General features: G+C 36.9%; 3 protein-coding genes and 1 long non-coding RNA gene across 6 annotated transcripts; 2 read left to right on the top strand and 2 right to left on the bottom strand.

The window, feature by feature from the left end:
• The first annotated feature begins 2853 nt into the window (after nt 1-2853).
• Nucleotides 2854-8595, top strand: LOC122071478 (mitochondrial pyruvate carrier 4). The gene is made up of 5 exons (XM_042635836.1): nt 2854-3035; nt 4258-4356; nt 4502-4554; nt 7716-7789; nt 8315-8595. Exons 1-5 carry the CDS (start codon nt 2981-2983, stop codon nt 8358-8360), a joined length of 327 nt encoding a protein of 108 aa, XP_042491770.1. The 5' UTR covers nt 2854-2980; the 3' UTR covers nt 8361-8595.
• Nucleotides 8596-10975: 2380 nt separating this feature from the next.
• LOC122071487 lies at nt 10976-17704 on the top strand. Of its 3 annotated transcripts, XM_042635844.1 has the most exons (11): nt 10978-11221; nt 12053-12304; nt 12911-13120; nt 13575-13655; nt 13858-13944; nt 14042-14137; nt 14835-14888; nt 14969-16503; nt 16605-16653; nt 16782-16821; nt 17354-17704. In XM_042635844.1, the coding sequence occupies exons 2-11, from the start codon at nt 12059-12061 to the stop codon at nt 17503-17505; spliced, it is 2550 nt and encodes an 849-aa protein (XP_042491778.1). In that variant the 5' UTR covers nt 10978-11221; nt 12053-12058; the 3' UTR covers nt 17506-17704. The 3 variants fall into 3 exon arrangements, with proteins under 3 accessions (XP_042491780.1, XP_042491778.1, XP_042491779.1); XM_042635846.1 differs by lacking the exon at nt 12911-13120 and having other exon boundaries at nt 10976-11221; XM_042635845.1 differs by lacking the exon at nt 14835-14888 and having other exon boundaries at nt 10989-11221.
• Nucleotides 17705-18657: 953 nt separating this feature from the next.
• LOC122071477 lies at nt 18658-19258 on the bottom strand. The gene is made up of 2 exons (XR_006138190.1): nt 19225-19258; nt 18658-19125 (listed from the first exon to the last, which is right to left on the bottom strand). It is a non-coding gene; the product is annotated as an uncharacterized LOC122071477 (long non-coding RNA).
• A 3727-nt stretch (nt 19259-22985) lies between these two features.
• On the bottom strand, nt 22986-26839 carry LOC122071480. The gene is made up of 2 exons (XM_042635838.1): nt 25790-26839; nt 22986-23416 (listed from the first exon to the last, which is right to left on the bottom strand). The coding sequence occupies exons 1-2, from the start codon at nt 25952-25954 to the stop codon at nt 23267-23269; spliced, it is 315 nt and encodes a 104-aa protein (XP_042491772.1). The 5' UTR covers nt 25955-26839; the 3' UTR covers nt 22986-23266.
• Nucleotides 26840-27144: the final 305 nt, after the last annotated feature.

Here is a 27144-nt window from a genome sequence, read left to right as displayed (position 1 = left end):
TTCTTCAATCCAGGTTTCAAAAATTTATTGAAGAGAAATTTTATTATGGTTATCAGCCACTGTTTTTTAGACATTATCGAGATGTTTACAAAACTAAGTATTTGAAAATTTCAGGTATACATAGAATTGCACACCCAAAGTGAACCAAGAAGGTGATCAACAAAACTCAAGATAAATTCTTGTCAAATTTTGGAGAAGGATTCTTTTAAAGAAGAAGTGTTAGCCTTTGATCGATTTTTGCATTTTTTAGGAGTCGACCTCCCTGCTCTGATACCAAATTTACTACCATTTCACCTAAAAGCTCTGATTATTAGAGAAAGGCAATTGTTAATGTATACATTAACAATTGCAAATGCCTTTCCTTCAACTAATCTCCTTTTGAATTCATTTCTTATTTTAGTTTTCCTAGTATTTCCACTAGTCCTTCTTAAAATCATCATTTCAGTTACACTTGTTTTGTTTGTGTAGCTGCTTTTATTTCACCCAACATTTAAACCCACTGAACCCATACATTAGTAAAGAGGCACACTTTTGCCCAACCATTTGAATGTGCAGCACTGGACTGTAACTAGTCTGGTTTTGAAGATATGGACTGCCAGGAATGCCCAACCATTATGCTACTAACTCTCCTAGGCACTTCAATGCGACATCTTCACTATTAAATATTAACATAAATTGGGGCTTTATAAACAGGACAGTGGGAATCACTCTTCACATAAACTCAAAATTATTCATAGAAGGTGTTTACCTACAAAAATAAAGAATAAGAACTATGGGTAACACACACAGAAAAGAAACAATAATTGCCTAGCGCAGTTGGTGAGCTGTGATGTACAAAAATCTCATGCTCACCAGGAGCTCTCGAGTTCAGAGCGCCTTTATAGTAGTGAAGTTTAGCTCTCAGTCAGGGACTGCGAGCGGCAATTAACAAGGGTTGGACTATCTTTAAAGTTTAGCTCTCATTCAGGGACTTACTTCAATTTATCCCACAACATTCTAACAATGTTTGGCCATTGTTATCCTTATCCACTTTTTGAAAATACATTCTAATTTAGCTTGATTTCCTATTTGTATAAATGGAAAGTTTCTAATATTGCTACGATGTATATGTGGGAACTAATCAGTAGTGCTAGATTAGGGATATTACACACTTTTTATGATCATGATGTAATGAAGGACCGTATGATTTAATATTTAAGTTTTTATTCTCATAAAAAAAGTATATTGCCATTGATAAATTCGATAGGAAAAAAAAAAAAAAAGACGAAAGAAAATATAGATATGTAACTACCTATGTATGTTTATTTGATGTGATTTTATTTTTTGCCAAAAGGAACTTCATGAGTAAGTGACCATGTGATTCTACCAATGAAAAAAGACGGTGTGATTAGACTTTCGGGTTGTCGAGTTTTTTGGAAGCCTATGGAATGAATAAAGAAAATTTTTTGGAAGTTTTTATTCTCATAAAAAAAGTATATTGCCATTGATAAATTTGATAGGAAAAAAAAAAAAAAAAGACGAAAGAAAATATAGATATGTAACTAGTTATATATGTTTATTTGATGTGATTTTATTTTATGCCAAATGGAACTTCATGAGTAAGTGACCATGTGATTCTACCAATGAAAAAAGACGGTGTGATTGGACTTTCGGGTTGTCGAGTTTTTTGGAAGCCTATGGAATGAGTAAAGAAAATTTTAGTCCTTTTTTTTTTTAACATGAAAACGAAAATTTCATTGAGTATTAATTCAAAATGAGGGTCTGAAATCTTATATTATCTACTTGGTATTTTCCAATCAAATGACTACCAAAAAAAAAAAATCATTCCATGAGAAAATGGTACCAAATCTTATATTGAAAGGTACTATGGCTTTATCATAGGAACTAATTGGAGCGTACGTGGAAGCATTAATAATGGCAAGATTTTCGCCTTTCATGTGGGGTAGGGCAATTACTTTGCCTCCCATATATCTTGGTATAAGGGCTATGCAACCTTTTATTAATTTCATGTCAAATAAATTTATCTTAAAAATATTGACAAAAATCGATCAAGAGTAATTCATCAGACTTCGATATTATGAATTGAATATGACAAATATGTAAATTATTTCTCATTATCACAGCAAAAGCAATCATGGGACTACAATGTGAGTCATACGATTCAACAACATCTTGAACAAGGCCCTTTTAGATCATTATTCTTATTTATTTATTTATTTTTGTAAGTATTCTCTTAGTGATAACATCATTTTTCAGCAATAGATGAGGTTCACCACATTATCTTAGGGTTTAGAAATACCTATATTAGTATATTCTCAAAATACCGTCACCTACCTTGGAAAACTTTGCCAGATTGACTTCTTTTTTTCCTTTTTTATTTATTTATGTTTTTTTTTTTTGGTGAAGTGAGATTACCAACAATCATGAGACTACAATGCGAGTCAGACGATTAAACAACATCTTGAACAAGGCAATTTCAGATCCTTTTTCTTATTATTATTATTTTTTTTTTGTAAGTATTCTCTTATTGATAACATCATTTTTCAGCAATAGATGAGGTTCACCACATTATCTTAGGGTTCAAAAAGACCTATATTAGTATATTCTCAAAATACCGTCACCTGCCTTGGAAAACTTTGCCAGATTGATTTTTTTTATTTATTTATTTTTTTTTTTTTTGGGTGAAGTGAGATTACCAACACCAGGGATGGGAATTAAGGAGGAGGAAAAATGCAACCTCTCATATTATAGAAAAAGGGTCCCACCAATATTGGGAATGGGTCCCACCAATATTGGGAAGTACTTGGCTGGGGGCGAATGTGGATGTAGATGGATGGGCTCCGGATCCTCTTCACATGTTATTGGGCCTACGTTAAAGCATCCGGTTTTCTCTCTCTTTCCCAGGCAAGGTCGCACGAGGGAGGCACTGTTCACTATTTAGGATACTCAGAACTCAGGCGTCCCGGCGGAGATAGGATTCATGGCGGCTTCTAAGTTCCAAGCTTTGTGGAACCATCCTGCCGGACCTAAAACCAGTTCGTTTTTTACCTACCCTTCCTCTCTCAATTTTCAATTCTTCTTTTGTTAATCTAATCATTTGTTTTAATTCTTTGGATGGATCATTATCAATTCTCCTTTGCTTTAATTGTTTTGTTTTGTAATTTTTCTTTTGAAGATTCAATTTTTCTGTATCTCTTTCTGATTTTTGTTTGATATTGGTATTACGAGATCCATCTTCTATGGTCGTTGACCTATGAATTGAGGAATTTTCGATTATTTCTTCTTCATTGCATCGGAGGACTGAATACTGGATCTGATAATCGAAATATTTTTTATTTTGCTTAAAGAAATGGCAGAATGTCAAAATTTCTGACTTGGTACCTTATATTTTGATCTGCAAATATGATGTTGAAGTTAATTCATTTAAGGCTCTCATGATTTAAAATATGTTAGCCGACACAAAAATTGTTGAGATTAGGTTTGGTGAATTGAGTGTGGGAATGAAACAGACAGAGAATCAAGAGTAAAAATCTGGGATTATGGTTGATAGAACATCAAACTATATGGTGGGTGGGCTAGCATCGCTTAGAAGCTACCGTTGTTAGAATTAATATTTCACTTTCTAACTGTGGGATTATAATGAATAGAATCATCTATAACCTGTTGTCTTGCATATAACTTTCTAATTAATCTATATTTGGGATATGGGGGACTGTTGGCTTGCTTAAAGATTCATCATAGAAAAGAAGAACCTTATTACTTGAGACATGATGCATCCAAACTAAAAAGCAAAGACAAGTAATAGTCAACCTTTTGTGTGTGTGTGGAAAAACATAGAAAACCAACAAAGCAATGATGAGTTATAGTCATACTTAGAATCCTTCTCCCCAGAACTGGAAAAATTGAAATCTTCTCATAGCCCAGGGCCCATTGCAGAGGATTCTTTCTCCTAACAGATTTCCAGAGTGAAAAATGTTTTGGGTTACTTGGTTTCTTGTGGTTATGATAATAGATTTTAAATCTCCCATTAAAAACAGAAATAGCTAATAAAATTCCATTTAGATATCCTGTGTTTCTACTTACCTCATTGAGACCACTATGTGTGGATGTGAATTGAATCTGCATAGAAATGTTCTGTTGCTGAGCAGCCCCACAAACAGAGTTCTTGTTCCATGAATTACATGTACTATTTTAAGATTTCAATGTCATTGGCTACTTCCACCTGTTTGTGTAAGTGTTCCTTCTCCTTGATTGCAGTTCACTTCTGGGCCCCAACATTTAAATGGGGTATCAGCATTGCAAATGTGGCTGACTTCTCAAAACCGCCCGAGAAGCTCTCATATCCTCAGCAAATAGGCAAGTACCAAATTTCTTTTTCGTATAGAAATCATAGCTTGTAGGGTGGGCGAGAATTGACTAAAGTACATTATAATTTCTCTTTCTTCACTAGTTATGGTTTATTTATATTGATACTTTTCTAATTCCTGTCTTATGGTTTCAGCCGTTTGTTGTACTGGAGTTATCTGGTCACGCTACAGCACAGTAATTACACCGGTAAGATTGAAAATTTGGAGAAATTAGTCCAGTTTGTTTGTGATGTTATGGGGTAATTCTTTTCAATTTTGTGGAGTTTTTTTCCGGTACAATATCCGCAATATTGTTGATTTCTGCCCATTTCATTGTATAAATGAAGGGGCTTAAGGCCCTATTTGTCACAATGAGGTATTCTTATTTGCTAATTTTCAGCAGAAATATTTTAACATTTGCCTGGCTTGCCCATTGTTTACATAAAGTTCATGTTATCAGTTTTTGGAGAAATCTCAAGTTGTTGGTGGTTCTTTCAGAGAGATGATTTTAATTTGGCATAAGTCATTGAAGCTACCAAGCAGCTCTTCAAAATTGACTTTGGCATAAGATATATAACTCTTTTGTCATTTTATCCCACTACCCTCCGGCCCCACACTCTGATGTGAAAACTGTTCTTACACTTTTATGTTCTAGAATCCAAGCAAACATTTTTCTGAAAATTCACATGTTTAATTTTTTAATTAATTTATTTATTTTTAAAACCCTGCAAGGAATGTGAGAACTAGGTGGATGAAGATATGTAGGATGTCAGCTTGAATTGTCTGAAATAATCTGGTTCTAGAGGAGTAAGAAAATTATTATTCTGGATTCAATTAAACAGATAGTTAATAAAGTAGAAGAAAATATTAATTAAGTTTCATTTACTAATAATAAATATATTGTTGGATGTGAGCTAGTTCTAGATGACTTATTAGTTGCTGATTAGTGTATTAAATAAGGGGAAGGATGGCAGTCTGATTACAGAAATGGATCTTGAAAAAGCTTATGACTGTTGAATTGCGCTTCTGTTGCTGTTTAGGGAGCAATGGACTTTGTTGATAGTAGGGTTTCGTGGATTGTGACTTTATCTTTGGTTTGAGTCTCAGTCTTGATCAATGGGTCTTTAGATGAGTAACTTCCTAAAAGTAGGGTTCCTGGTGAGTAGCACTAACCTATGGTGGCGGTTCTAAGCAAAGTATTAACTAAATTGGAGATTTGAGGTATTGGTGAAGTAGACCTACAATATGATGATAAGCATAGTTGTCAAGGTTAAGCAACGCCTAGGCGTCCAGGCTCTTTCTTGGGTCCAAGGCGACATTGTTGCCACTTCAAGATTTTACATTGTTTTATATTTATGTTTTGTCTTTTTGATCAATGTGGTTATATTATATCTCCTATGCTTTGTTTATTATATGTTGGTTTCTCATATTAGGCCATTACTAGCATAACTATAACATATGCATTGATATTGTTTCTATGTTGCATATAAGCATAATTATATGATATTATCATTGTTATATTACAAATGTCGGTTTTTTTTTTTTGGGGGGGGGGGGGGGTAGATGCCTAGGGTGCCTAGGAGGTCGCATTGACAACTATGATGATAAGTGAATATGCTACAATATCTTGCAAGAATACTTTTTGTTTTCAGTAAGGACATGTGATGTGGTTGGGGATGGGAAGAAGATTATTACATTATAGAAAATTGTGCTTGAGGAGTACGCTGTGTGATTTATATCCTAGGGTTTTCCAACTTTTCCCTAGTTATAAATCTTGCATTAGATTCTATTTTGAATTAAGGATGTGTAGATATTGTCTCTATTTTATTTTATTTACTTTTCATAGAGGAAAATGGTGAGGAGGTGGAGTATTGTTCTCTCTTATTTTGGAGGATGCGTTATTCCACTAAGTTTGGGAAGTGGTGAGAATTTGAAACAAAAATAGCAAAGTGATGTTTTTAGTAAATACTTTGTACAAGTCCTTGATTTTTGGAGGTGAGGCTTAATTTGGAGAGAATTGGCTGACCATGGGTTGAACCTTTTGTTAGATACTTGCACATGGCTAATCATTGTAGACAACCTTCAAAGCAGTTTTCAGCTGGGAATATGTTGGTCATGTAGGTGTATAAGAAAAGTCTTATCATTTGTTTGCATCTTGTATGATTTTCCAAGATGTGCAGAGATGCTTTGATGTGGATCAGATCATGCCGTCCAGAAGTGAAAGCTATATTTATCTCCCGACTCTATGGCATATGTCTAATTGATTTCAAAGAAGGATACTTATGCCCCCTTATTTATTTATTTTTATTGAATTACAACTGTTAAGAGGGTTTGGAGAAACTGATATAAAGGATCTTGGAATATCTTTCTTTCCATCCTTCGTCACTGATATTGGCATTATACATTACACATTTTGTGTAAAAAATACTATAGACAGTACTGCATAATTCCTTAATGAATAAAATTCTGTTACTGTTATCAGTATATGATGTGGAAGGGTCTATGGAACCTATGGGTAAGGAATTGGAAGTGAACAGGTGCAGATTTGTGTTAAAGTGAATCCTGCTAATTTTGTGGTAGGTTCATTGCCTCTATCTCCCTCCATGGAACCTAGGTGTAGGAAGGAATTGGTGATGAAACAGGAGCAAATTTGTGTTAATGGAATCTTCCTATTCTGTGTATAATTCGCTGGTTGTTTATGTTTTGGGTGAGAAAATTTTGAGTATCTGAGTTACAGAAAGTCCTATTTTAAGCTTTAAAGATGGTGAATTACTTATCTTTTTGGTTGAACATCAATCTTCAATCACTTCTCATGGTGCTTATCAGAAGGAAGATAAAATTTAATGGAGATCTACATGCTCTCATGTGGGAATATTTCAAGTTCTTCATTTAGGCTCCATTTGTTACGGTGGAAAAATATTTACTGGAAAATCGGTTTCTGGATATAACATTCTTTATAGATATTTATAGGCCAGTGGCATTCCCCATGGGTGGGGTTTGTTTGATTGACCAACATCCAGAAAAAAAAAATTTTGTAATTGTATTTCTGCAAAATAATATATATATATATATATATATATATATATTATATATTTTTTTTTTTTAATTCTCATACAGTCAATTCTGTAAAATATCTTGACGTGGAAACAAAATGAGCCTTATGGAACACAGTCTAGTAAAACTCATGGAGTTCGGTCAATCTATTTATAGTGCTTTGTGGTAATCTGTGCCTTTTATAATCTTGGGGCATAAGCCACTCCTGGTTACAACTTTTTTCAATGCCTTATGAAAGACACCTTCTCGCCTTTTTCTCTTGCTAGTATGTGTGGTAAATTCTAATTGTTGCATTAATCAATATTGGTTTTGCAGAAAAATTGGAACCTTTTCAGTGTTAATGTTGCAATGGCTACTACAGGAATTTACCAACTTTCACGCAAAATTCGGTAAGCTTTCAGTTTTTGATTCCCGGTTGCAGCAAAAGTTGGCCAACTCCAATTAAGCTGAAACTTGAATTGTGAACTGGGCCCTGGGGTCTACCTTCCAAATATTTCAGCCCCTTCTGACCTTGCACATGGCAGTATTAGGTGCTTGTGCCTGTGACCATATACAAATTCCACATGGCACTTCTTCTAGCCGTTGACAGTTATTTTTGTCTTGAGAACAGTGAATTAAAATAATGGTCATAGAGTGTCAAAGAGATTGCTCATTGATCCAATATTCAGGATCAGCCATTGCAGATGCCATTATATGCCCCAATGCATAAGGCATAAGGCATACCGTCACATAATCATATTGACCTTCACGATTAATGTGTTATCAATTGGAAAAGTTAATGTTTATGATTGTTTTAATTGCTGGATTTTTAGTTGTCACCATCTACTGAAATTTGAGAAGATGAATATTGTAAAAACTCCCAAGTATATTGCTAAATCCTATACATTCTGATCATCCCTTCATATTGTTTTCAGGCACGATTACTTCTCCGAGTCAGAAGTGGCTGTTGCGGAAGAATGATGATGACGATATTTGGATTGCATCTTCCGTCTTGAGACATTGAGATGGTGTTCTTTGCTCATATATGTAACTATGGGTTCTCTTAGATAGGATTTTGAAGACTTGGATGGTGATAATCTGTTCCAACACTGGAAATCTTCTCTTGTAATATTGGTGGATTTTGGCCCAGAAAAAAAGTAAAAAGATGGGAGGCGTAGCCCTTATCTCAGGTCTATGCATAGTACCAGTTTGGCCATCCCTTGATGCACCCCTGCAGTGGATTGAACCTTGCTGAGCTTCTCATAGCCTCAATTTTATGCGGTGCGCCAGCATAAAATTGACCATGATAAGCATGTGGTACTCGCGTACAGCGGAATGAAATACATCCTTCTCATGCCATCGACAATGCTTCAATGTATTTTTTTTTTATAGGTAAGCCCCAACGAGAGTTGAACTCATGACCTCATAATTGTGAGGTGTTGGTCTTTGGCAACTAAAGTTACTGAGCTGTCTCCTGGGACGCCCCATCTGAGAGAGGGTCTCTGTGTTTTTCTCATGCGGTTCTTTTTTATCTGTCCAATGTTTCTATTATCCGTTCACTGATGGCTCACTGTTCCATTCCCAAACTAAGTTCGTCTGTGAATCCTTCTGTTTAAGTCAAATGGTTTTGATTGATTTATTCTCTCCTAAATTACCATCTTGAAAGTCCAATCCAGGTCCCACGACAGTAAGATTTGAGACACCCAATAGCTGGAGATCTGGTCACTGTTTTGTGGCTTTTCTCTTCTGGACTTCGCCTTCAATCAAATATTGTTTCTCCTGTTATAGGCTTTTTCAGTTGCAATTGATTTTCTTCTTATGTTGTAAGCTTTTTTCTTCATGATATTATAGGGGCCAGCCAGAAATTCCTACTGAATTTTCAAAAGATGGCTAATAAACATAGGGTGTACGTACCCAGTGCGCACAAAGCTCCCGCCATTCTAGGGTCGGGAAGTTCATAATGAACAGTCTTACCCCCGCTTTTTGAAGGATGGCAAGCTCATCACAACTTACCCAACGCATCGTCGTGGTTAAACAAGAATTGAGGATGGGATGGGATGGGATGGGTGGGTCTATGATCAATTAGCTCAGCTATTGCTTGGTTGCATGGGACACTTGAACCTTTATAATTAAAGTAGGCCAGTAGAGAAATGTTATGGTTCTCAACTTCAAAAATCTGCAGTTTTCTTGTCCTCATTCCTTTGTGTGATACGTAGGGGTAGAAATATAATTGTTGATTTTTAAAGAAAATTTTCCTCCGCCACTTAGTGAACGAGTATATTTCTTCACCTACGACAATTACCTCATCATTAATTCCATACCCTTTTCACCTTTTATGGCTTTGAAGTAATTTTGATCTTATTGCCAAAATAAAAAGATAAAAGAGGGATTGTCTATATGACAACTCAATAATATCCTTAATATTTAAAACTTTTAGGTTAAAAAAATAATTTGAAATTGATTTTATCATTATATCATTATCAAAAACTATCATTGTCTTGCTTATTGTCGAGTATATACATGAAATTATAATAATTACCCTCAATGGAAAAAATTGTATCACAGTCCATGAGTAAAAGTTTAAATTACAAATTGTTTGAAATCTTAAGATATATGGATAAGAAAATTCCGAAGGTAAAAATCACAGGCCAATGATAGAGATGAGGCCTCAAAGTCGATAAATAGTAATCCAAATGTAGACCTTCCCATCCAATGGCCAAGGATTGAGAGGTACCAACTTATAGGACAGATCTTGCTTTGGTTGAGTAAAAAAAAAAATTCCCCCTCTTTTGGCACTCATAAGATTTAAAATTAAGCATAGCTACTCAGGTGACCCAAGAGACAAGGAGGTATAATTTCGGGAGTAGTTGATCTTAAAAGTTAAAACCCTGTTGGCCCATGATTTCAAGTATCAGTCTATGTATCCGTCGTATCAGAATAGTATCAATTGAGATCGATCCTTGATACTTATTGATTCAGATTGATTATCCGTTTCAAGAGTAAAATAGTAAAAAATGTAAGGACAAAATCAACAATACCCATTGATCCTATACCGGTGCTATCCCCTAAATCCATGTGTTGGTCTGTTCCAATGGGGGTTATGTTATGACAGCCACTGGAACCATGGTTTCAATTATTTGTCTAGGATTGGCCGTATCGGCCATGTTGGATCAGCATCGGTTGAGATCGATCCCCAATCTTTGATTGTTCTGAATCGGTTATCAAGACCGTTTTAGGCATAAAATAGTAAAAAATTAGTACTTTTTTATAAAAAGTAGGGCAAAATGGACAGAGATCGATACCGATACCATCCCCTAAATCGTTGGCTGGAACTGGAAATCTTTTAGACTTGTTCGCTAACATCACCTAATTAATATTCGATATCTTTTAGACTTGTTCCCAAACATCACCGAATTAATATTCGATATCTTTTAGACTTGTTCCTAAACATCACCTAATTAATATTCGATATTTGCTGTCGGATGCGTCATAGATTCTCAGATTCTCCTAAGGTCGCATCGTATGCACTCACGCTAAGCGACTGAAGCGAGCTCCCCACAAGATCCAAACGCGACTTTCTGTAACCTACGGTTTAAAATAGCAAAAAACCTCATTGTAACTGTAAAATGCGCCAATCTGACAATGATTTTTCGCGCGCTTTCCCCCACCTTTTTTTCTCTTTCTCGTAAAAGGTTCTCTCCTATAAGTATAGACCGCTCGAGCACCCATCGGGGTACCACCCAAAATCTGGTTCATCTCTACAGTTCGTAAGCAGAGTTAACTTTTCTTCGTCGACATCAGTGATCAGTCTGATCGATTCTGCGATTCTTATATTGTAACTTGTAAGTTAGGTCTCACATTCTCTCGATATCTTCTCTCATTCTGAATTCTACAATCTTCCCAACTTAAATTAATTGATTTGTGCTTGTTTTTGGCTTAAGTTTTTGAAGAATCCTGTAGCATCATCGAATGTGATGTTGGAAATCTCTTTTTTGGGGGAAAAAAAGTGTGGGTTTTGATTTGTACTCGTTTTTCTATTTCTTGCATCAGGAATTGAGTTCCATCGGAAACAAGTTGTAGATCTCTCTGCCACTTGTGCAAACCTCTCCTTATCCCACAATTAAGCTTTCGTAGGATGCTTTCTTGGTTTTACCTTCTAGCTGTAGTGTTTCTCTTGATTTAACAAAATCTTACAGCTTTGAAGATAACAAATTTGTTAGAAATGTACCCTGGCTTGTGATAATTTTTTGGTCATGAGGTAAAAGAATTGCTGACTGAAAGTGGAAAAAACCCATGATACCTACCAATTCATGAACTGTTTAAACAAAATATAAAAAAGAATTGGTCCCTCCCACATACCCCTTCAAAAAAAAAAAAAAAAGCTTCTGACATGTATCCAGATTCCAGATACAAGTAGCTCGTAGTTAACCAGTGTTGCTAACACAGTGTTTAGTTTACCTACTGTAAACTGGAAATGTCTTATGCTTGATCATGGGGTGTCAAAGAAAGAAAAATGTTGCAAGAAAACCATTTGACTCTGTACAAGAAAGAAAGATGTGGGCAAGAAAACCATTTAGCACATTCATTAACAAGAAACTGTACAAGGGAGAGAGCTCAACTGAGTCTTATCCCGACTTTCTTCTGTCTTACATTTCCTTTGTCATTTTTTGCAGTACAATATGGAAGCCGAAAAACAGAGTGCACTCATCATCTTGGTCATTTGGAGGGGCAAAAAGCTGAATGTTGAGATGGAATCAAGTGACACTTTTAAGGAGTTTGGGCACAAACTACAGAAGCTGACTAATGTCAAAGCTGATACTATGAGATTTCTCGTTCCACGATCGATGGATGAAGGTTCAAAGCTGTTCACTCCTTTCTCTGATGAGCACTCCAGTTTGAGCCTACAAGAAGCTTCCATTCATGAGGTGTGATGCAGCATCCCTATTCTATAGTTGATAAATATACGTCTTTATCTTTAATGTTAAATTCTTTTACTATATACCTGTTTTAACACGAGTTACCTGATGCTTTTCATCTTTTATTTATTTATTTATGGGAGAGTTTCCTGCTTTTCAAATTACAAGTAGTAAAAACTTTAGGAAATTAATCCATGAACTTTTAGCCAGAGAGATGGGGTTGGGGCCTCGGGAAAGGGTGTGAAAAGGGAGGGAGGTTCATCTTTTAATAAACTTCAAGTCCTGAGAAACTAAGTGAATCTTGAGTTTTCTATGCTTGAACAATCAAGTTATATAATATGACTGAACATCACTTATAATTCATCATCTAATGAACTCTAGTCAATGCAAAATCTGTATTCCCACTGTTGGTTCTGTTGACCATTTTGAATCAAAAGTGGTTCTGGTATGCTCTTAAAATTATATTTTAGGGTAAAGGGCTTTCTGTAGTTACTTGCTTGTGGCAAGATACTAACCGCTGATCATCTTTATTCGTATTTTTTATTGGGTAAAAGAAATAGTACAGATTCTTCATAGGCCAGTAAAACAATTGATATATTGACTTTTCTTTTGTAGAGAAAACCTGTTAGAATGATGGGAGTGTTTGAGGAAGAAATTGAAGAGATTAAACAAAATGCAAAAGAAGACCTGAGAATAGTTGGATTTGATGAAGGGGAAAAGAGAGTAAGGCAGAAGATATTGGATAGGCCCCAGACATCCCTCAGACTTCCTCAAGGAACCTACACCTTTTGTGATTTTTACACACTTCAAATTCCAGGAATAGAGGTATCTTCAACTTTTGTAATGGTGATACATTATTGGAAATATGAAGAAACTGTAAACATATGGTTTAGAATCTTTTGAAGGATTCAGTGGTATTTATTTCATGTGAAAAGGAAGAAAAAGTTGTAGAAGTAGGTTTTTTTTTTCTTGGGAAATTGTTGCGGAGAAGGTGTGTGTGGTAAAATATGACAAATCCATGAGGATAGCCTTTTATTTTCGTGTCATATCATTGCTTCTCTAACTCTTTAAGCTCTAAATCACCGTATTGAATTCCTTTTGGCAAAGAATTTTGAGGTTTCTTTTTGGGGGTTGGGTGCTGGGGGTTGGGTTGGTAGTCGGTGCCTGTCTTGATGCTGCCAGCCATATCTCCAAAATAAGTCCAATGTAAGATGAGATTTATTCTATAATATCAACTTTGCAACTTGGTCTGATGAATTGCATTGATTCCTTCTCACAGTTGAACCCTCCAGCTACTGAGGCTTTGAGGAGGATGCACATGCTTGCTGCTGATCCAGGAATCATTGCTATTATGAACAAGGTAATATCGGGTTCTCATCCCTTCTGTCATTACCATGTAAACTTACCATTCTCCTGTGCTCTTTCTTTTTTTTTTTTTGATAGGTAGGGAGGGAAGTAGGTAACAGCCAGGAGGCTCGAACTTGAGACCTCCTGGTGAGCATGGGTTTTTTTTGTTTGTTATTGTTGCTTACAAGTATCTCTTGATTGTGCCTTTTTAAAAGCATCATTGGCGGGTAGGAATTATGACAGAGATGGCGCCTGAGGGATATGTTGGAATCAGTCCCAAATGCATTCTTGGATATAACAAGGTAAAGTTTGCTCGACGACTGTATGGGCAGTAGATATGTTTTTCCTCGTCTTCTTTTCCCTCATATTTTCCGTCTGTTTGAATCTTATGTAATACAGAATCGTGGAGAGGAGATATCTCTTCGCCTTCGAACTGATGATCTCAAGGGTTTCAGGAAATATGAGAATATCAAGAAAACTCTGTTGCATGAACTAGTAAGATTTTTTTCAAACAAGCTACGCTTTATGATATATCTACAGCTATGTTCAAACTTCTGTGATTGTATAACCCCCATGCTGCTATAGTGCTATGGCACCCTGTACACTTTTGGATCAATCTAAAAAGTGGGATCATTTGTGTTCGTATGTTGAAGTTTCATTATTGAAAGTAGTCCAACCAGTCTAATTTGTTTCCTAGAACCATGCAGGGAACCACCATTTGGCTGTAGTGCACTTTACATGCACTGATCTAGACCATTCCTGATTAGGAATGTCTAGTGGTGACCATTGGTGAACAGGATTTTTAGGACAAGAGTGGACTCATGTTAACTGGAACATTCACTTTTTCGCTATACTACCGGAGGATTTAAACTCAGCTTTCTACACAAGAGGGATGCAATATACACAACTTATATTAACCATTGGCTGGACTTCCTTTACAGAGGAACACCTTTGAATGTGCTATATTGGTGAATGCAAATTACACATTAACTTTGAACTTCTCATTTTTATTTTTCTGCTGATTGGAATATTATGGCCAATGTTGAATTAATGAGAAGTAAGTTCTTTGCATCATTTTTTCTGTCTTTCACTACTCAGAGAAATGCACACAAACACATCTTTACTCATGAATACATAGTTATTTTTTTGTAAATGGCTATTGAATGTTTTGTACATTTTTGTTCATTTTCAGGCTAACATGGAATTCTCCGATCATGATACCAACTTTTTTGCACTAAACAAACATGTGATGTACCATATTGTTCAAGTCTTTTCCTTGGGCTACTTGGAACTGGACTGACCTTGGTTTGATTTTGTCCTGACCAGCTCAATGAAGAAGCTGCTAGTTTAGACTGGACAAGATCAAGAATCTGCACCTTGAGTGCTGCTAGGCCTTCGGAACGTCATGAAGAGGAAATCTATGTTGGAAGCAGTGGTAGCACTTCTCAAAAGCTTGGGGGCAAAAAGCCAGGTCAGCTGGCTAGTGCTCGTGCATCTTCAGTTGCTGCTGCTTACCACCGTTTAGCAATTGCATCCACTAATTGTTCAGGAGGATTTGGAGACCATGTAGAACCTGACCCCGATGATTCTGGATTGATAGTGCATGAACCAGATCCTGATGATTCAGTGGAGGAAAGTATGCAGGTTGACGAACCAAAGGAAGCTGGCTGCAACCCTTATTTTGAGCCTGATCCTGGTGATTCTCAGCGTGGTGAAGCCATTGTATCTGAATCCTTTCAAGGAAAAAAAACATACAGGATCACTTCTGAGCCTGATCCAGATGATTGTGAAGTGGTAAATTATGCACCTAATATAGGAACTGGGAGAAAGTTGGTGGGCTCCAACACCTGTGAAGAACCTGATTCTGATGATTCTGTGGTAAATGGGACTACTAAAAAACGTGGAGTCACAGTTGAGCTGCGTATGGATGATGCTGAAGGAAATGGAACTCTGAACAGTGAGGGTCAGCTTATGAATTCCTTTGAAGAACCTGATCCAGATGATTGTGAGATTAAACAGAACATCTTGGAATATGGAAATAGTGATGAACCTGATCCAGATGATTCGGTCAAACTAAACAAGACTGCTGAGGAACCTGACCCTGATGATTCGGGAACCCCTTGGGAACATGGAAGCAGAAGTGGGCCTGATCCCATTGATTCTCGAGGCAATGGAGTTATGCAGTTTGAGCCTCATCCTGATGACACTATGAAGATATCCATAGGAAGTTCTAGAATGCAAGTTGATGAACCTGATCCAGATGATTCGGTCAAACTAAACAAGACTGCTGAGGAACCTGACCCTGATGATTTGGGAAGCCCTTTGGAACATGAAAGCAGAAGTGGGCCTGATCCCATTGATTCTCGAGGCAATGGAGTTATGCAGTCTGAGCCTCGTTCTGATGACACTATGAAGATATCCATGGGAAGTTCTAGAATGCAAGTTGATGAACCTGATCCAGATGATTCGGGGGTTAAACGGAACATCTTGGAATATGGATATAGTGATGAGCCTGATCCAGATGATTTGGTCAAACTAAACAAGACTGCTGAGGAACCTGACCCTGATGATTCAGGAACCCCTTTGGAACATGGAAGCAGAAGTGGGCCTGATCCCATTGATTCTCGAGGCAATGGAGTTATGCAGTCTGAGCCTCATCCTGATGACACTATGAAGATATCCATGGGAAGTTCTAGAATACAAGTTGATGAACCTGATCCTGATGACCTAGAGCTGCAGAGAATCCAAGACCCCGTTTCTGTTGTTTGTGCCCATCTTCAGAAAGCTATAGAGATGCTTCAATCTAAAGTTAGTCCCACAGAGGCTACCACTGTCCTTCAGACTCTGTTCAAGATCATTAGGTAAGTTGATCTGACTTCTCTCGGTCTTTCTGTTTATTAGATACTTGTTTGTGATTCGTGGGTATATTCTGAAAGGAACTGACTTTACATTTTTGCGGTAGGAATGTGATTAAACACCCAGATGAGATGAAATTTAGGAGGCTACGGAAGGTATTCCCCCTTCACAACATAGTCCATTTTAATTTTCTTTGAATTTTCTATCCTTTCTTTAGATTTAAATCTCCAGATAGCTGGTTTGTGTCCTCAGCTGATCCTTATTTCTACCTGACAACTTGTAGGCTAATCCCCTATTCCATCATAATATCGCGAATTATAGAGGTTAGTATCTTTTTTTTTCTCTGGTGATTTATAAGTGCATTTCCATTTTGTTGAACAAGGAGCACTGGAGTAGCCCCCTATTACACAGGCACTTCTTGTAGTGCATTTGCCCTGTATTACTGTATCTTGAAGACTTGAACTAGGACAAGGGTTTTTGAAAATGCTGGTTATATGTGTCTCCTCAGATAAAACCATTCGAGAGGTGACTGAATTCATTAATCTGTGTGCTAGTTCTTAAACTGGCATAACCAGAGAGAACCATTGAACTAGATGGGAAAATGACTGTTCATCAAAACTGCTGTAAATACCTGATCTACAGTCGATAAAGGTGGTGCAATCCGGGATCATGGGAGTTGTGTTGTTGTTGTTGTACTAATAGGCATTTAGGCTTCCTACCCATATTGTGGAGTTTGAGGTATTATCAGCTAGTAGAATCCAATCTGACAGTTCATATTGAACCTCATCTTAAATCCTTAACTACTAATTCTGAAACCGTTGGGAGCTGAAGGTAGTTTGTTTCTTATGATGACAGCTGCAATGGGAATTCTTTTCCTGGTGGGCTTCAATGAGGATGTTGTATCAGATGAAGTTGGGAGGGCAGAGACTAACGTAGCGTTGAAGAGGAATGATCTTGGCTTACTGTGGCTCGCCAAGTCTTCATTAGAAATGTGTATTGCCTACTAGCCCTAGTACCTTAGGCTTAAAATGCTCTCTTTCTTATTGTCATTCTTACATCTGTGTGTGCATGGATATATGAGTGTGCGTGGATTGAAGATATAGATGCTAACTGCAAGGTAAGAGCTTGAAGTGGTTAATTGAGTATTGTAAACGGTTGTCTTACTGCACTACCCGTAAATAAATGTGTCTTTGTTAGTTGTGATTATTACTGCGTTTGTTGCCTTGTGTTTATTGAAGGAGGGAATTTTTCATTCTTGCCATTCCGGTGTACCTTGTGGTTCTGTATTTTAGGAGCAGGTGGACGGGCCTGCCCATAGGGTACATATGGATGGCTTACCTATTTGTAGTTTTGTACCACAGCCAGTCTGAAATTAGGGGTGTCAAAACCTAGCCCGAACCGACCGAAACCAATCGAAAATACTCAGATCGAACCAAATTGATTCTTATTAGATTGGTTTTGGACTAAGGTATGTTGGCACGGGCTAAAAATCGGATCAAACCAAAACCAATCCGAATGTAACCGATAAAAAAAAAAAGTGATTACGGGTTATAAATAGGTGATTGATCATCAATTTCTTACAATATTAGTGAGAATATTTTTTTATTGCAATAGGAATTGTTACAAATCAATGAATATGACGTTATGAATATGGAGATTGCTTTGCAAATTGTAAAAATGTTTCCATTGATCTCTTTGTTCACTATAAAAAATTATTTGGATAATAGGTTCATTTTGTGATTTTAATATTAGTTATCTTCTTATTAATTAGTTTTCCATTGGTATCAATATTAATTATCTTTCCCCTACAATGATAAACCATGATTGTGTCACAATTTTAAATTGTTTTCGTTGAATCTTTCATCATTACAAGTTATGGATATAAGATTTCAGCATGGTTGAAGCACGATAATATATCGATTTAAATTAGTATTAACCCGATATTGAAAAATCAAAATAAACCAAAAACCAAAGCATACCAAAAACTGAAATTCCTTAATGGATTGGTTTTGGTCTCCTTCATTCAGTCATTTCTAGACAAATCAATTCAGCCCTACCAAAACCAAGCCAAACGAACCGTTTGACACCCTATTTGAAATCTTGCAGAGAGGTAGACCCAAGGTTTACTGTTCACCTGTCAAATTTTAACTCAACCGAAGTAGCAAATTTGAGATTACCAATTCAAATTTTAACTCAACTGAAGTAGCAAATTTGATATTACCAATTCAAGAAGAAGGTGTTTAACAATGCTTAGACTACCAAGAGGGTGCATAATAATAAATGGGGTGGATACATGTATAAAGTTGAGATAGAACCTTCCTTCAACTCTTCAGCCAAGACAATATTAAGAAAGGTTATTATCTGAGCCATTGATTGTGGGGGCCTACAGTAGCATATTCTTCTTCTATCTTTTCTCTCCTCTTCATATGAAACTGTTTCTTTGCTTCTTGCTGTTGCACTTCTTATGTCAGTTGCTCAAGAGCCCTAAGGTTTTTGACAACATGGCCCTGGTTTAGTTGGAGGGTTCCCGTCTCCCCCTCTCGCCGGAAGTTTCCGAGAAACCAGAAACTGCGTGATCCGGTTGGTCGTTGGGACTGTGTGATCATCTCGAAATTCACTGACGGGTCCTGTGAATGAAGCCAGAGAAAATATAAGACAGATTGATAGAACAATCGTAAAGAAAAAATAAAATTGATTCGCAGTTGCCATTACTGGCAATCTCTTACACTACTGAGAGAGACGCTATGGGAAGTCCATTATATATATATATATATATATATATATATCATAACTAACCGTAAAGCACGAGGAAAGAAAGAAAGAAATTTTGTCACCGAAAAATTTGTCATCTTGACTTGTTACCACGCCGCCTTGAGAACCGTAAAGTATACGTTTCTCTTTATATCCACAAAGTCGTTTGGAGGAAAGAGTAGCGAAATGAGAAACATTGTACGATAAAAGAAAAGACACATTGGAGGAGTTATTTAAGGTTTTGATTTTGTCTCATTCCGAGTGGGTTGGTTTCCTTTGATCATTTGGGATCACTCTCAGATCTATGGACTCTATAGAGAACTTTCCACGTTTAATACTTCTCTTTAACCTTTTCCTTTCTTCCTCTCTCTCCCTCTGTTTTTTTTTTCATTGGTAGCCAAGAAAAGAAAAGAAAAGAAAAAAATTGGTGAGAAAAAAAAAAAAGTATGTATATTTTGGTTACCATTAGAAGAGAAGAAAAGAAAACATAAATGTTTTCTTGTATTTTTGGTAAGATTTTTTTTTTTGAACAAAAAAAAATTTCATAATTCCCAATGGGAATTTTAAAATTCAAAAAGTGAATCTTCTCTTAGATTAGGACACACAGAAAACTTCTTAAACCAAGAAAAACGTACAAAATTTGTACTCTTTTCTTTTCTTCTATTGGTTACCAAACACAGTAGGGTAGGGTTGGACAAACCCAATACCCACCGAGGGAGGAGAAACAAAAGCAAGAAAGCGAGGGATACAAGAAAAAGAAGAGAAAGGAGAAAATACAAAGAGAACGAAAAAAAGAGGGGGGGGGGAGAAAAGCAAGTGGTTTCATGAGGAAGCCAGATCTCTATTTCTGCTTGTGTTTGCACAAACTGCATAGTTGTTCAAAACTTTGTTCCTCATATCAGAGGTGATAGAATCTTGAATCTACTACAGAGTGCGTGGAGTAGAAGTTCATCTTCTTTTATTCTTTTCTCGCCAAATATTATAAATTGTTGTACTAAAAGCTAACTTGCCAAGGTAGTCACATGAGGTTTTGTAATTGAAGTTTTTCAAAATTCATCTCCATTCTCTATCAAATGGAAGAACGTTTCCAGAGGAAGACCAAAGTTTTCAAAGGATACTCTCCCAAATAGACTAAGAAAAAGAACACTAAAAAAATAGATGCTCATGGGTTTTAAAAGAATTCCAACATAAGAATCAATTTGGGATGGAGATTTTCCCCTTGAGCATGGCTCTCCATATCATAACGAAATACCTTGGTATAATATGGTTTCGTTCCTTGATCATGGCTCTCCATATCATAAAGAAATGCCTAGGTATGATTGAGGAGAACCAAACCATATTATACCAAGGAACAATAGCGGCCCTAGGCTGAATGAGGTTCCAAGTAGAAGAAGAAGTAAAGAAACATGAGGAGTTTGCCATCCACTAAACACTATCCCCACTTCTCCTAGGTCTCAACCGGATACTCGGTAATTTGTTCCACATCTTAGTCAGAGAATTGGAGGTACCTGGACTAAGACTACAGACACTATCCTGAAGAATGGAGAACACCTTTGCCAATCTATTAGACCCCATATCATAGCATCCATCGAGCCACTCCTCCTTCCCTTCATCACATCTTAACCGAGTTGGGTAAGTTGCCTCCCTCTTTCTTCCCCCTTGTCTCTATCATGGTTGAATACAATGACGCCCCCCCCCCCCCTTTTTCCTCTTCAAAAACTGCAATTCCACTGCCCCCTATTGCTATTCCTCTACCCCACCACCACCCTTCTACCATCATCTCCTTCCCTTTCCCCTCCTTCCTCTACCAGATTCACCACTACATATCATTGAAGCTGAGCCCTAAAAACTTTTCTCTTCTGGCACAGCTAACTCACCCTGCTCCTCCATTGTCAGAACTTGTTTGGCCATCTCGATGGCTCCATCCCTTGTCCTGCTAATCCCATTGCCGCTGCCATTTGGAAGCAAAGAGATTCCATGCTTATGAGTCTATTAATTGCCTCTCTTTCGGAGGAAGTACTTCTTGTTGTTGGGTAGACAACAAGCTGTGAGATCTGGTGAAACGCCTCAAATCCTAATACCCCATTAAAAACTAATTATAATGTAATTGATTTGGCTATAAACTTGAATTTCACTTTTATAGGTGAGATAATACCTAGTGCTCAAACAAAACTTTACTAATTACAAATTTATTCACATCAATGCTCTCTGGTATCTTACATAAAAATCCTAATACCGCTTTATAATATCACTATATATACAATCATTCAAAACATAAACTTATTGACTATACATCCAAAATAGTTTCCTCTGTTTTAATCCATGCTTCACCAGACAAGATCTCCAACACTCTAAAATATGATCTTTGTAAAAATAAACCCGCAATGGGGTGAGCTACAACAACCCAATGAGTAAGAACAACAACATTCAGAACCTTATCCCAATTTAACGAGATCGGGTACATGGAGATTCCAAGCAAGGACGAGCACGAGGATACATGCAAAAAGATCGACGGGTTATGACTAATAATAATAAGTGTCGATTGTTAACCTCACGCACCATTACAAAGCAGCCACGGGCTTATAACGACAGACTATAATAAGGTACCGGTTATCTACTTGACGTACCAATGACTAAAACCTACAAAAATCACCAATACCATATTACAATCTTAAAGAATAATTGCATATTTCAATATACACACCACATAAGATAAACACAATCATACTTCCTTCATCATAACGTCTCACTCCATCTTCCCCGCTAATTGAGGTAAACTCAAATTTCTCACTCCTTTTTCTCCCGCTAAGTGGGATTTCATAATCTTGTACATTCACCCCCTCTTCCCTCGCTATGTGAGGTACCAATATTTCGTACACTCACTCCTTCCTCCTTCATTAAGTGAAGTACCACACAAATTCACCATCACAACATATTTTTATACTCATCAACCCACAATAATAATCAAATGGTCATAACATATAACTCCAAGACAATTGCCATGCATATAAACATAATAATTTCTCCTGAGTCATGCATACCTAAAAAAATCACCCTAAAGCAGGTTAATGGTCATTTTAAAGTTAAAACTAAGAACCCCAACTCTCAATGGTTCCTGTCCATCAAGACAAGCCAACCAAACAATACATGGCTGATCCGGTCTCCCCGGATCCCCTACCAGCGTGCGAGATCCCCGAACTGGCTCATCAGCTCCTAGGCCGGCAGCCTCTGCCCTAGGAACTCTGTCACACACAACCTTGATTTCACAAACATAAAGTCTACAAAATAATTACCACAAATCTCTCATTATTAACGTGTACAGTATATGCTCCATTGAATTGGCATATTATTATCATTGAATTTATTTTCATCTCTTTTTGTCAGCCTTTTTATATGTATTTTTATTATTTTTTCTTTTCGTTACAACCAAATAGGAAGAAAATTTTAATTTCTTTTTCTTGTATTTTCTTTTCGATTTTAATCGTTGCATCTCTATACAATATTACAACCAAACACAGCCTTATTGGGTTCCTTTTAGATTGAAGAGGCCGGTTATAATAGGTTAATTGGGCTTGGTTGTACACTTCTTTTACCAACTGTGGGCTCAACATTTTAAGCTCACAGCCCATGCCATAGGCCCAGTCGTTTCAGCATCTACCTCTACCTCTACCTGCACGCACGCACACACACACACACAAAATCCAGAAAGAACAAGGGATACAAGCAACTCCACATGGACCATGAAGAAATTCATCTTCAATGAATAAATTCATAAATTGTGCAATAAGGGCGGCAAAGAGACACAGGCAAGGCACAAATAATTTTTCCTCCACAAGCACTTCCCCTATAGATAAAATGAGGGAAAAGAGAAATCCTGCAGAGATAAAACATGGGAGAAGAGAGAGCCCAGAACAAGGCTCCAGAAGAGATGGATCAGACACTTTCTAAGCTGTTTCCCATAGCTTATGGATTTTTTTTTTTTTTTAATTGGGATTAATCTTATGTTCCGACAGCAGCTCAGTTCACACCCTCTGGTTGGTCGTCTTTACTTTGATCTTCTGTTTTTGGATTGGCATCATGATCACTATCACCGGGTTTCAAGCCCAAACTCAAATCCAAACTAGTTTCACTCAATTCTTGTGGAGCTGATTGATCCTTGTCTGACACCTGGAAATAAAAAAAATTACAAACAATAAAGAAGCATCAAGCTTATGATCAGTAACTTGTAGAATCAGGATCAGCAGCAGTTACGTAGATTAAATGGCAATCATGTCAGATATATAACAGGATAATTCTTCAAAGAAATATGATATCAAGTTGAGCAACATTCTTAATGGCAGTCCTTTACTCAACAGGCAACAGGCAACATTAAAAATGACAAGCTATTGTTCTGCACCACCACTAGATGCTTAAACTGGAAAAATTCAGACTTAGTTTTCGGTGCCAGGTCAGCACGATTACAAATTTAGAAATTGGTGATCAATCAGAGAGACCAAGTATGAGTACAAGAGACCTATCATATGAAGGTTTAGGTTTTACCTATAAACATTTATTGTATAATCAGACCTAGTATATGAAGGTTTAGGTTTTATCTGTATCCATTTAGTGTAATCTTTTTTGTTAATTATCAATAAATGAGATGTGAATGTAAAGGTGAAACTTGGCAAATGAGACTCTCCATTCTGGATCTAGGACCCAAAACAAATAAAGATTTTAAATCTTGGGATCCAATCAGGCAGATCAGATCGGCCAATCTGTATCAGGATCAGCCAGCAACACTCTAGCCAATACCCCTGATACTCTTATCAATAATGGCCGATACTAGACCGCGTGGTTTGGCAACTAAATCGGCCTCCATGGATTCCGATTCTGATTCAGCCAAAATCGGCCTGAACCCTAAAAGCAAGTACGAATTGGGCAAAAAATGACCGGAATTGGAATAAGACAATGCCGATTCTTGAAACAATGCTAGCCAATATCGTGCTGGATTAAAATCAGTACCCAAGAACAATCTGCTCTGAAGTATAATGGAGAGAGAGTTAAAAATAGAAAAACAATTAATGCGAGGTCCTGATAAAGGATAATTCTGGAAGTTTATTTTATTTTAATAGATAGAAAGAGAGATGCTGTAACTTGTAATAAAAACAGTAAACAAGAATCATGGAGGCATTGCTTCAAGGGATGGATCTATCCCAATCCATATTGCTTGATCCTGATCGGGATCGACTCTAAATAGGAAAGACAAATTATACAATTCATTGGCAGGATATGATTCAAGCATAGAAAGATTCTCTGATCCTCAAAGTGATGCAATTGCACATACTTGGTTGGAAGGCTTCACCAGGACAAGAAGAACCAGGTCCAAACCTGGGTTTTAGTCCAATAGATATTTAGGGAATATATTTTCCACTTGGGTTAAGTTGTAATTTTAATTTTATTTGAATGTGTTGAAGTTAGTTCCATTAGCAGCAGGAGCTTGAATTGGTTTCAAAGTCCGTTTCAAATTACCTTTAGGAAATAATCGAGTCTATACAAGTAGGCATCCTTCTCTATCTCAGGCAGACTGGAATTAATAGAAGTATGTTTCAATCAAGTCAGCTGGTTGCTCCTGACTGATCGATTGATTTTTTCCCTCTTCATCCTCTGTCGGTTCAAATCTGGTGATCTCCGTACAGGTGTGTTCTTCCCTGTTCTCTTTTGCTGTTCCTTTTTCATATTTCTTCTCCTTATTAATATTTCTTTTCTATTCAAAGCTGGACTGATCCCCTGTTTTTGGGCTAGTTTTCAGCTGCCTGAATCTTGTCATATCTAAAGATTAGTAGTCTGTTTGCCGCCAAATTTAGTAAATAGATTTCTGTACGCATTCGCTCTTATATCCTAGCTTTGGTTCTCTATTTATTCAGCTATTTCTTTCCAGAACAAAGACCTTTGTTTTCTGGTTTTTTTCTGTAACTGTAAGTATTCCATAGAATCTTCCAAGTCCACATTAAAATACTGTTTTTTGGCTTTACAACACTAGGATTGGGTAATGCCACTCCCAGAGTTTCAGCTCTGTTGGACTCGTCTCTAAGAGGTTACAGCCCTCTTAAGTAGTCCCTACCAAATATTAACTTTCCCCCTCTAATTTCTGTGTCAAGAGAAAGAAGACCACAGATTCTGTTAATTACTAGTAGAGACAAAATCAATAATAATTTCTGTCTCTAATTTATCCCCTATTCTGAATTGAACTTCCAGAAAGTTCCTCCTCCTTAAATTTATTTACCCATCTGTCCCTAGGTTCTTTTTTCACTTCCAATAAGGTCTCAACAATTCTGCGAATTTCCAAAATTGCCACTACATATTAATTGAATTTCACTTTGATAGGCTCACATCAATCTAATTAGGGTTTTGGAACCCAAGATTGCATTACAAATGATGGCAATCGATCCCAATCCAGATCAGTATTAGCCGGGACCATAAATCCATCACCCATCACTTGAATAATGGCATAAACGGAAACAAACAAGTATGAGAATTTTTTTTCTCTTTAAACTGTGTTACCTGAGCTCCTTCCATTGGCACATCATTAATGTCAGGTTTTCCATCGGAACCATCACTCTTGGACTCTACCCCAGCAGATGGATCAGTATCACTTGGTTTAGCTTCTTCTTCAGCTTTTTCTGTGGATTCTTTCTTCTGTTCCTCTTCTAGTACAGCAATCTGCATGATCAGCTACCGCACAATAATCAAAGTCTAATAGTTATCATCAAAATATAACCATAATACAACTAAAGAGATTAATTAACAAGAGAATTAGCATGGACACAAATGTTAATAAGATCTTCTAGAGAGGAAAATGAAGACGACAATCCAGCATTTTCCTACAGGAGTACCCAAAATGCGTGCTCCTTTATGGAAAATGGATGCTTAAACAACTGGAATCTGGACCAACAGTTAGATCAAAATCTGTAGTGGAATTTTAGTCGTTAATCTTCAGAAGAGAGGGCTTGGCATTACTGCAGCCAGTAATGGATTTGATCAAAATAAAGCTTAGTTGTCTAACATCAAAGCTTCATAGATGACAAAGGGCACATCATGGAGTAAATAAGGAAAGAAAACACGCAGGGAGATGGTTGATATTTTAGTATTTGTTTAACCGATATGGAAAAGTCTGTAAGAATAAAAGGAAAATAGTTTTACGCATAAAATATGAAAAGGGGGAGGGGACCACAGGTTAACTTGATTTTGATGCAACCTAGGGTTCAATAACTCTGATTATTGGACACTATCGGCCCGCCCAAATGATAAATGGCTAAAAAATTAAAGCCAATAGCAATTCTGTAATTTCTTGAGCAGTGTAGTGCCATAAGAGTAAATTAAGCAAGTGAAGGAACAAAGTGTAAATAGAATTTGAAAAGAAAGGAGTTTTCTGGTATTAAAATAGAAGGGGAAATAGAACAAAATTAAGTTGAAAAGGGGTTGCTAAATAGTCATAGATAAAATAAGAGGTTGTCTTCAACCACACAACCAGAATAGGAGGTGGAAGAACAGGTGTGCTCGCGGGCTGAAGTTCACCCTTAAATATGCTCGGATTGAGCTGAAATTTCTAGATGAGGTTCCTAACCCTTTATCTGTTAAACCAACTCAACAATCAACTAAATCTGAAAAGCCCAATGTGTGATAAAAAAAAAAAAAAAAAAAAAAAAAAAAAAAAAAATTCTGAAACCAGGCCCGGCAGTAGAAGCAAGACCAGAATTGGTTTCAGACAAGTGAACTTCAGTCCTACGGCACGAAAGATGTGAACTATAAGGGTTTAAGTCGACCCTGCCCAGAGATCCATACCCCCAAGAATGGATAACGGAAAGTAATATAGAGAGAGTAGAGAGAGACTATTCTCTCTACAATCGAATCAGTTT

The sequence above is a fragment of the Macadamia integrifolia genome, unplaced genomic scaffold (genome assembly GCF_013358625.1).
Source record: "Macadamia integrifolia cultivar HAES 741 unplaced genomic scaffold, SCU_Mint_v3 scaffold_238A, whole genome shotgun sequence".
Lineage (NCBI taxonomy): Eukaryota > Viridiplantae > Streptophyta > Magnoliopsida > Proteales > Proteaceae > Macadamia > Macadamia integrifolia.
This window is presented reverse-complemented; position numbering and strand designations above follow the sequence as displayed.

What these genes read in the sequence shown, in the direction of transcription:
- LOC122071480 (XM_042635838.1), bottom strand. Translation starts at nt 25,954, where the DNA reads ATGCAGATTGCTGTACTAGAAGAGGAACAGAAGAAAGAATCCACAGAA. An exon ending in TGCCAATGGAAGGAGCTCAG is followed by an intron (nt 23,417 to 25,789) that starts GTAACACAGTTT and finishes TTTTATTTCCAG; the next exon opens with GTGTCAGACAAGGATCAATC.
- LOC122071478 (XM_042635836.1), top strand. Translation starts at nt 2,981, where the DNA reads ATGGCGGCTTCTAAGTTCCAAGCTTTGTGGAACCATCCTGCCGGACCT. An exon ending in CTCATATCCTCAGCAAATAG is followed by an intron (nt 4,357 to 4,501) that starts GCAAGTACCAAA and finishes TTATGGTTTCAG; the next exon opens with CCGTTTGTTGTACTGGAGTT. An exon ending in ACAGCACAGTAATTACACCG is followed by an intron (nt 4,555 to 7,715) that starts GTAAGATTGAAA and finishes TTGGTTTTGCAG; the next exon opens with AAAAATTGGAACCTTTTCAG.
- LOC122071487 (XM_042635844.1), top strand. Translation starts at nt 12,059, where the DNA reads ATGGAAGCCGAAAAACAGAGTGCACTCATCATCTTGGTCATTTGGAGG. An exon ending in AAGAAGCTTCCATTCATGAG is followed by an intron (nt 12,305 to 12,910) that starts GTGTGATGCAGC and finishes TTTCTTTTGTAG; the next exon opens with AGAAAACCTGTTAGAATGAT. An exon ending in GCATTCTTGGATATAACAAG is followed by an intron (nt 13,945 to 14,041) that starts GTAAAGTTTGCT and finishes TATGTAATACAG; the next exon opens with AATCGTGGAGAGGAGATATC.